Source organism: Lycium ferocissimum, unplaced genomic scaffold (assembly GCF_029784015.1).
Source record: "Lycium ferocissimum isolate CSIRO_LF1 unplaced genomic scaffold, AGI_CSIRO_Lferr_CH_V1 ctg11207, whole genome shotgun sequence".
Classification (NCBI taxonomy): domain Eukaryota; kingdom Viridiplantae; phylum Streptophyta; class Magnoliopsida; order Solanales; family Solanaceae; genus Lycium; species Lycium ferocissimum.
In genome coordinates this window covers 1-9,760 of record NW_026713720.1, presented here as the reverse complement: position 1 = coordinate 9,760, position 9,760 = coordinate 1, and the positions used below count along the sequence as shown (strand labels likewise).

The window sequence follows — 9,760 nt, the reverse complement described above, 5'->3', positions numbered from 1 at the left end:
GTATTTCTCATTTTTCTTCGTTCTAGATTGTGCTATAGAGCTTGAAATTCCGTTAGGATCGTTCTGACGCATTCGTTAATTCGTGCTTCACACAAATGGCTTTAACTCATGCGGGAGCTGCTAACTAAGGGAGTAATGGTGCTTCTGATTCATAGTCTGGCAGATGAGCCGCTAGGATCACTAACCGCACCACTGTTGAGACTGCTGCTGGGGACGAGAACCGTAATGGAAACCAAGCACCACTCCTCGAGCTGCTCCTACTGCAGGTGTAGCTGACATTGGGTCGATGAAGAATATGATCCAGATGCTTACCACCATTGTTACAGCCAAACAACAGCGTAGAGGTGTGGATCCAGCACTGGGTAGGGGAAGACTTAAGCACTTTTTGGGGCTGAATCTGCCCAAGTTCTTTGGTTCGCGAGAGAAGGATTATCCCCATTACTTTATGGATGAGACTTTCAAAGCTCTAAGGGCCATGAGTGCACATGGTTCTGAACCTATGGATTTTGCATCATATCAATTAAAAGATGTTGCTCATGCTTGGTTTGAATTGTGGGAGACTGAGCGAGGTAATAATGCTCCAGCTCCTGCTTGGGCTGAATTTGAGGGGACATTCATAGAGAGGTTTCTATCTGATGAGAAGCGGTTTGCTATGGCTACTAAGTTTGAGAAGATGGAACAGGGCACTATGTTTGTTCACGAGTATATCTTGAAGTTCACCCGTCTGGAGAGGTATGAACCGTATATGATTCCGAGTGAAAAGCACAAGTTGACCTGATTTGTGCGTGGTTTAGTGTCACGTATCAAGTCTGCATGTGCTGCTACTGCTATGTGTCCTACTTGTACATTTTCATCCTTGGTTGGGTTCGCTGAGCAACAGGAGAATTGGAAGGGTGAAGAGAGGCTAGAAAGGGAACAAAGTAAGAAGGCCCTATCTACAAGTGGTTTCAGTGGTTCATAAAATGGAGGGAAACGGAAAGGGTATTCTACACCTACTCAATCTAGCACTTATTCTAGTGCTAGTGTTCCGTCTGGCAGGCAGGGTCAGAGAAACAATAATCAGAACAGGTAGTAACAAGGTGATAATAGACACTCATCTGGATGGGAGGATCGTATTTGTCACCATTGTGGAATTTGGGGACATAGCAAGAGAGATTGTAGAAAGTGGCTGTGTGAAATGGCTAACTCTTCTGGCTAGAGAAACAATTCATCTGCACCTGTTGCTGCTAGGAATCTGCCTACTGGTAATACTAATAATGTTCATAATGCTCGTGGTAATGGGACTGGTAAAGTGGTTGCTAACACCGCTAATGGTGGTCAAGCCCGACTTTACGGTTTGACTCGTAGGGCCGCCGAAGCCCCCGCATGCCGTGGTCACCGGTGTATTCTCACTATTTGCTCTTTGATGCTTATTCGATTGATCCGAGCTCAAATCTCTCTTATGTGACACTATATTTTGCTCTTGATTTTGGGGTGGAACCTGAACAACTGCGTGGACCTTTCTCTGTGGATACCCTGCTGGTGTTCTTGTTATTGCCTCTAGAGTTTATAGAAACTGTGTGGTTGTAGTTAAGGCTTGTAAAACTATCGCTGACTTATTTGAGCTAGAGATGATAGATGTTGACGTAATTATGGGGATGGATTGGTTAGCTGCTTGTTATGCTAATGTAGACTGTCATTATGACTTAGTTCGATTTGCTTTCCTTGGTGAACCGATTATTGTGTGGAAGGGAGAAATTGCTAAGACTAGGGATAGGTTTATCTCGTATCTTAAGGCTAGTAAAATGATTTTGAAGGGATGCATTTACCATCTAGTTGTTGTCAATGATACTCAAGCCATAGTGCCAGAGTTTAAGTCCATCCCTATAGATAATGAGTTTCCCGAAGATTTTCCGGGTATCTCTCCTGATAGAGTTATTGATTTTGGGATAGATGCTCTTCCCAAAACTCGACCAATCTCCATCCCACCTTATCGCATGGCTCCGGCAGAGCTAAAAGAATTGAAAGATCAATTGAAAGACTTGTTGGATAAGGGGTTTATTCGACCAAGTACCTCGCCTTGTGGTGCTCCAGTCTTATTTGTCAGAAAGAAAGATGGTTCTCTCAGAATGTATGTTGATTACCGTCAGCTGAATAGGATGACTATCAAGAATAAATATCCTTTGCCTAGGATAGATGACTTCTTCGACCAACTTCAGGGTGCTAAGTTCTCTTCTAAGATCGACTTGCGTTCTGGGTACTATCAACTAAAGATAAAGAAGGAAGATATTCTGAAAAAAGAGTCTCGTACTCGGTATGGACATTTTGAATTTCTGGTGATGCCCTTCGGTCTATGGACCTTTTCTCAATCATTTCATAATTGTGTTTATTGATGATATCCTGGACTATTCAAGGAGTCGTGAGGAGCATGCAGAGCACTTGAGAATAACCTTGAAAATACTTGAGAAGAATAAGTTCTATGCTAAATTTTCTAAGTGTGAATTCTGGCTTAACTCTGTGGCATTCTTGGGTCATATAGTGTCTAGTGATGGTATCAAGATTGATCCTCAGAAAATTACGGCAGTTAAAGACTGTCCAAGACCCACGGGTGCGACAGACATCCGCAGTTTCTTGGGTTTAGCTGGTTATTATCGGATGTTTGTGGAAGGTTTCTCATCTATAGCTACACCTTTGACAAGGTTGACTCAGAAAAAGGCTAAGTTCCAGTGGTCGGAAGCCTATGGGAGGAGCTTCCAAGAGCTCAGGGCAAGATTGACGTTAGCTCCTATTTTAACTCTACCTTCGGGGTCCGGAGGCTACATAATTTTATTGTGATGCTTCCAGAATTGGGTTGGGTGTGTTTTGATGCAGAATGGTAAGGTGATCTCTTATGCTTCCTGTCAGTTGAAGAAGCACGACAAGAATTATCCAACTCATGACTTCAAATTGGCTGTTGTGGTGTTCGCATTAAAAATCTGGCGTCATTACTTGTATGGGGAACATTGTGACGTTTTCACTGATCATAAAAGCCTACAGTATATCTTCAAGCAGCGAGAATTAAATCTTAGACAGAGGAGACGGTTAGAGTTGCTGAAGGATTACGACTTGAATATCTTGTATCATCCTGGTAAGCCGAATGTTGTTGTTGATGCGTTGAGCTGAAAATCTATGGGTATGTTAGCGTATTTGCATGCTCGGCAGATGCCAATGGGTAGAGAAATCTGAAGACTCGCTAGTTATAGAGTTCGACTTGATGAAACTAAAGATGGGGAGTTAATAGGAATCACACCCGCGCGATCTGATATTCTGGAGAGAATCAAGTCCAAGCAATACAAAGATGGACTGTTGGTGAAACTGTGAGATGGAGTGGAAAGGGGCGAGTAAAATTATTCACGGTTGGGGTTGGTGACGATGTCTTAAGACTGCAGGGACGTCTATGTGTTCCCGATGTTGATGGTTTGTGACAAGAATTGTTGGTAAAACCATACAGTTCTAAACACTATGTGCATCTGGGATCCACCAAGATGTATAAAGATTTGAAGCAACACTATTGGTGGAAGAGCACGAAGGTTTACATTTCTAACTTCGTGGCTAAGTGTTTGAACTGTCAACAGGTTAAGGCTGAAGATCAAAGGCCTGGAGGCCTAGCTCAAAATATTGAAATTCCGCAATGAAAGTGGGAGGTAATCAATATGGATTTTGTTGTGGGTTTACCCCGCACAAAGGCCAAGTTTGATTCGATTTGGGTAATCATGGATAGACTCACAAAGTCTGCCCATTTTCTTCCCGTGAAGACGACTGATACCGCGGCACAGTACGCCAAGCTCTATCTAAAAAAAGATAGTTAGATTGCATGGGATTCCGACATCTATCATATCTGACAGAGGTATGCAATTTACTACTCATTTCAGGAAATTGTTCCAAGAGGGTTTGGGAACTAGTGAATCGGAGTATCGCCTTTTCATCCTCGGTACAGACGGCAAAAGTGCAGAGAGACTATTCGTACTCCGAAAGACATGTCAAGGCGCGTGCGCCATTGACTTTAGGGGTAATCGGGACGAGCATCTACCTCTTGTCGAGTTTTCACAAAGAACAGCTATCAAGAAAGTATTCAAATGGCTCCTTATGAAGCTCTTTGGTGGAGGCGCGTGATCGCCAATTGGATGGTTTGAACCGACCGAAGGTAGCCACCGGGTCCCGACTCGCCATGAAGCAATTGAGAAGGTGAACCTTATTATGCAACGACTCACACGTAAGTCGTATACAGACATACGACGTCGCGATAGAGATTGCGATAGGTGACAAGGTGTTCCTAAAGGTGTCACCAGTGAAAGGAGTTATGCGGTTTGGTCGAAAAAGTAAGCTTAGCCCTCGTTTTATTGGCCCGTACAAGATTTTGAGAAGAATTGGAAAAGTGGCTTACGAGTTGAGGTTATCATCTGAGAAGGCTGTGGTGCACCTTGTGTTTCACATTTTGATGTTGAGGTTGTACAAGCCTAACCCTTCTCATGTCTTGAATCATAACGAGATTAAGATCAATAAAGGGTTGTCTTATGAAGAGAAACCTGTGCAAATCTTGGATCGTAAAGTTAGGAGGTTGAGAACCAAAGATATGGCTTCGGTTAAAGTCCTGTGGCATAATCATAATACTGAAGAAGCTACTTGGGAAGTTGAGGAGGACATGAAGAGGAGATATCCTTAATTGTTCCCTGCTATAGGTATGTGTCGAACCTTTCGGTTGTGTTTTCCTGTGAAAGTTATAGTGGAGTGTGAATCTCACTATTGTGTTTAGGCTTGAATGATGCATTCATGGTGTGTTTAATCGTATGTTATCTCTGAGGATGTTTCACTTTACTAATGGAATTCTCAAAATTTCTGAAAAGAAAAATTTAAGGTTTAGTAAAGAATCTCAAGCCATGACTTTCATTCAGGGACGAATGATCCTAAAGGGGGGATAATGTAACATCCCGTAAATTCGAGTTAGGTGTGAATGTGAGATAATTGGGGTTTAGATGTCATCTTAGCTATAAGGATCCTTTCGGGATAGGTACAGGTGTTAAATGATCTTTTCGGGGTCAAACGAGGTAAGGAAGTTCGTTAGAAATCCTAAAATTCGTCTAAGTCTGAGACAATTTTCAGTTATGACCAGTTTTTGGGTATTTGCATTGGGAATTTGGGGAAAATCAAAGCATAAAAGTTGTAGGTCTCTGAAATACCTTTCCAACCACACAAAGTGGGGCTCAAACTGAGCAACGTCCAGGGAGTTATGATTGTTTTACTGAGCCAATTTCGATTATCGGAAACGTGTGTTAAACGTGCGTCGCGGGCCCATCGCGAAAAAATCCAGCTGCAGACAAATTATGTTTAGGCGTTGGAGCGACGTCGTGTGCCCTACACGGATCCCATGATGCGTTGCACCCGCAACGCCGGTTCAGCACGTAGCGGGTTAATTTTTTTTTTAGTTCCAAATTTTCTTTAAGTCAGACCTTGTTGTGCTATTTCCCACTTCATTCCAAATCAATATTTCTGAGGAAAAGAACCCTAGAAAAGTCCCTCTAACCCTAAGGTGAGTTCTTGTCATGACCCGACTTTGGGGCCATGACGGGTACCCGGAGCTGACTACCGAGCACCGCATACCCTTCTAGCTATCATACTCGTCCCACACAAACATAATTCTCGAAGCATACTTACTAGGAAATGATCACCAACATCCCCCCCCCCCCCCCCAATTATACATATAAATATGTGTAGGCCCACAAGGCTACAAAAATGATATACAGAATATACACTGATAAGACCATATAACATCTACCACCCACATATATGTATCTACGAGCCTCTAACTGGAGTACTGAACATAAGGACGGGACAGGGCCCCGCCATGCCCTCAATATGTACACAAAAGAATGTACCAATAATTGGCGACTCCGGAGTAGTGGAGTGCTCCTGTATAGCTGTTGATTAAGGCTCCTATGGATCCGTATCGTCTCCCGGTCTGCCTGTGGGTATGGACACAGCGTCCATAAAAGAAAAGGACGTCAGTACAAACAATGTACTGAGTATGTAAGGAATATATGATAACATGATAAGGAAATATAGAAAGCATAAGAAGAAAGGATAATTGTAATTCCATAAGAAGAAAGGATAACTGTAACTGTTTGCCTCTTGAGGAGGAATCATGCATGCTCACTTTTACCTTTAAAACAAATCACACATACATACATAACTGTCTGAATCAATAACATCATTAGCCCACGTCCGGGGGAATCATCTCACGCCGCCCACTAGTGGTGCTGTCATCATCATCCATAAGCTGCCCGCCTTAGTGGTGCTTCCCGTGCCATATAGACACGGTGTAATCATCTCATTTACTTAACATGAAGCATGCATAATAGCTCAAGTAAAAGCTGTAACTCTATCGGAGTGACGTAAGGTCGGTAACTTCCACCTACATTATGGAATAATCATAATCGTCATGTCTCACCTTGAAGGAATTAGCATTACAAGGAGAGACTACCAATAATGAATAACATCAAGGAATCATGTAAAAATCATAGACATCATAATAGCATCATATCATGAGCTTTAACATCTCTGGACATAGATTCATCATTATCATCATCATATTCATAACACATCTCTTAGCTTTATCTCATGAGAAGCTCTTAGTAAGCATGGACTCGTAATTTACGGAATGTAAGAAAATCATGGAAAAATAGAGGGAATCATGTTATAGGAATCATGCCTTGGAAAAGAAGGGACTAGCTTTACATACCTTTACATCTCTTTACAATTAACGCCCTCCTTCCAAGTTTACGATTCTACCTTCAAGAGGATTTGTATTAGGGTTAGGTAATTGAATACATACTTAAGTCTAAACTAGAACGACTAAGAGCTAACGAAAATTGGGCAAAAGATTTCCTTTGTTTCTACAACTTCCTCCATATAATTAACAACACCCAAATATCATTAACAACACCCAAGACATCATAATCAATAAACTTCTTCAAGTTAAACATTATTCAATTCTTACAAGGCCCTTCCAATGTCACCCATAACCATAACCATGACATAATACCATATTCATTCTCATATAATACTCCTTTAAGATCATTTGTATTATTCACCACAAGATTGTACTCATAATGTTACACCTCAAAAATTTCATGTCATTGTGCTGTGAATAGACTAATGCAAGCTTAGGGTGACCATGAAGTCCTTATGACACTAAGGAGAGTATGCGGTAGCTTCAAAGCGTATACAATAAGATTTTAAAGCTATATGAATTGGTGAACTAAGTTTGTTGAAGAAAGTAAAGTGTAAGCCATATTTGGAGAGGCTTTTGCAAGTGTTGAGTTAATGATTAATTAGTAATGTCTTGGGAAGGAGTTATAGGGCTCCTTTGATGGTTAATGAAGTGTTAAACAAGTGTTAAGAAGGTTCCATAAGGATCGGAGATCAAACGAATCGACGAGATCAACTTTGGAAAAAGGTGGGTTATACGACCATTTATACGGTTCGTATAATGGTCCGTATAACAGTCACAGTGAGGGGTGATCACTAGGAGTATTATACGGTCACTTATACGGACCGTATAAAATTATACGGGCCGTATAAGTGTCCGTATAATCCATAGCGGGCAGATTTTTAATTTTTATAAAAAGAGAACCCAAGTTCTTATTTTTCATTTCATTCATTCTCCACACTTCTTAAGAGCTCTAGAACATTCCATATACCATACCAACATAAATTCAAGGTGAATCAAAGAACAAACACCAATAATCAAGGAAATCAAGTGTTTGAATGTTCATTACGGTTGCTAGGAGCCGAGCATCTTTTTGGAATTGAAGTGGGGCTTCTCTCCAGTAAAGTATTACCATCTAAAGATCATTCCTACACCATTAAAGGTGAGTTTTATATTCATTACATGTTATTAATAGTATTGAATGGTTGAATGACTTGGATTGAGGAAGAAAGTAGAATATGGAGTTCAAATATGGAAATAGTGGTATTCTTGAATAGTGACTTGACTTGAATGCTAGTTCTTGAGATTTTATGAGTATAATATTTCTATGAATGATATTAAAGATGTTGTAGAAGCAATATATGTGAGTGAATATGATGTTGTGTCATAACTATGGTTATGGATGACTTTGAGAGGGAGTTTTGAGAATTGAATAATGTCTAGCTTAACAAAGTTTATTGATTATGATATTATGGATGTTGTTATTGATGTCTGGGAGTTGTTATATTATATGGAGAAAGTTGTAGAAACAAAGGAAGTACTGCCCAATTTTCATTAGCCCTTAGTCGCCTTGAATGTAGAATCGTGAACTTGGAGGGAAGCGTTTAGTCGGAAAGGTTAGAGAGACTTAAAGCTATGTAAGGCTAGTCCATCTCTTCCAAAGGCATGACTCTTATTTTGTGATTCCTTCCTATATTCCCATGATCTTCTTACATCATAAAAGATAAAGGTTAAAGGTTCTTAAGAGCTTCTAATGAGATAGAGATGAGATATGTTCTATGATAATGATGATGATAATGATGCTATGATTAGCTCGATATTCTTATCTTTATGATTTCATTGATGTTGCTTCTTGTTGTTAGTCTCACCTTATGTTACTAGTTCCTTCAGAGTGAGACATGACGATCATGACTATTCCATAATGTAATAGGAGGTTACCGACCTTACATCACTCCGATAGAGTTATAGCTTTTACTTGAGCTCTCATGCATGCTTTAGATTATGTATATGTAAGACTACACCGTGCCTAGTTGGCCGGGTAGACACCACTACGATAGGCGTAGTGGGCAGCTATGATGATGATTACACCATGCCTGTTACGTCCCGCGTTTTGCATAATTTAGAAATCATGAGAATAATTAAGACTTGTGTGTTACAAGGCAAGAATTTGATTTTTGTTAATATGCTTATGTCGTTTATGAAATTATTGGTGTAAGGACATCGGGGAAGGCCGAGGGAAAATTTGGAATTTTGGAAATTAGTTTCGGAAATTACAAAACGAGTGTTTAACGAATTGGGCCAAGAAAAATTGGAAGAAAAATTGAAGCCCAAATTGAGGGGTGGCGGCCATAGGCCTTGGCCCAAGCCCCATTTTAAGTGGTCATGTGAATTACATGTGACCATTGATTAAGATATATATATCATTGTGTGCCTTAGAACTTTCAAGAAAAATCATAGAACAAAAAAAAAATTGAGAGCAAGACTTGAAGAGGCCATTCGGCCGAATAGAGAAAAAAGAGGAAAAAAATTTCCTAGCCTTCTACTTTGATTCAAAAAAAATCTTGTTCTTCTTGAATTCTTAACAAGTTCAAGACGCTCTTCAACGTGGTATAGTTAGTTGAGCGAAAGAGCGACGTTTGCGGGAAGTTGAAATTTGAAGGAAAAGGTATGAATTTCATGTTTGAAGTTATGGAGTGAGTTTATATGTTATAATGATTAGAATTAGACGAGAATTATGAAAGTGTGGTGGTGCATGGGCGTGTGGAGCGTGTCAAAAGCATGTTGGCCGTGAGCCCTCTGACATGGAAGAGAAATGAATTCAAGTTCAATTAGTTTATTACTTGTGTTGTTGTGGATCTTAGAAATGCAAATAAAGGTTTAATGACTTGAATTGGCATTGGAATCGCTTGTATGTAGTTATGAGAAATTATGTGAATTTATGTGATTTTTACAAAAAGGTGGAATGAAAGTTCTAAATGTTAATTATGATTGTTGTTATTAGTTTGTGAAAGACAATGTGATTTGGAAGTTTTGTTG

The 9,760-nt window shown here is 40.2% G+C and overlaps 1 protein-coding gene across 1 annotated transcript; it reads left to right on the top strand.

Moving 5' to 3' along the window:
* Positions 1-286: 286 nt before the first annotated feature.
* LOC132041700 (uncharacterized) lies at positions 287-4,681 on the top strand. Its single transcript, XM_059432409.1, has 8 exons — positions 287-722; positions 795-920; positions 1,039-1,157; positions 1,199-1,334; positions 1,570-2,286; positions 2,519-2,745; positions 2,851-3,106; positions 4,308-4,681. The coding sequence occupies exons 1-8, from the start codon at positions 287-289 to the stop codon at positions 4,679-4,681; spliced, it is 2,391 nt and encodes a 796-aa protein (XP_059288392.1).
* The last annotated feature ends 5,079 nt before the right edge of the window (positions 4,682-9,760 follow it).

Bases quoted from the DNA above. Each gene is read 5' to 3' on its own strand.
- LOC132041700 (XM_059432409.1), top strand. From the start codon at position 287: ATGAAGAATATGATCCAGATGCTTACCACCATTGTTACAGCCAAACAA. The intron at 723-794 runs GTCTGGAGAGGT...TGCGTGGTTTAG, and splicing joins GTATATCTTGAAGTTCACCC to TGTCACGTATCAAGTCTGCA. The intron at 921-1,038 runs GTAAGAAGGCCC...TCCGTCTGGCAG, and splicing joins GAGGCTAGAAAGGGAACAAA to GCAGGGTCAGAGAAACAATA.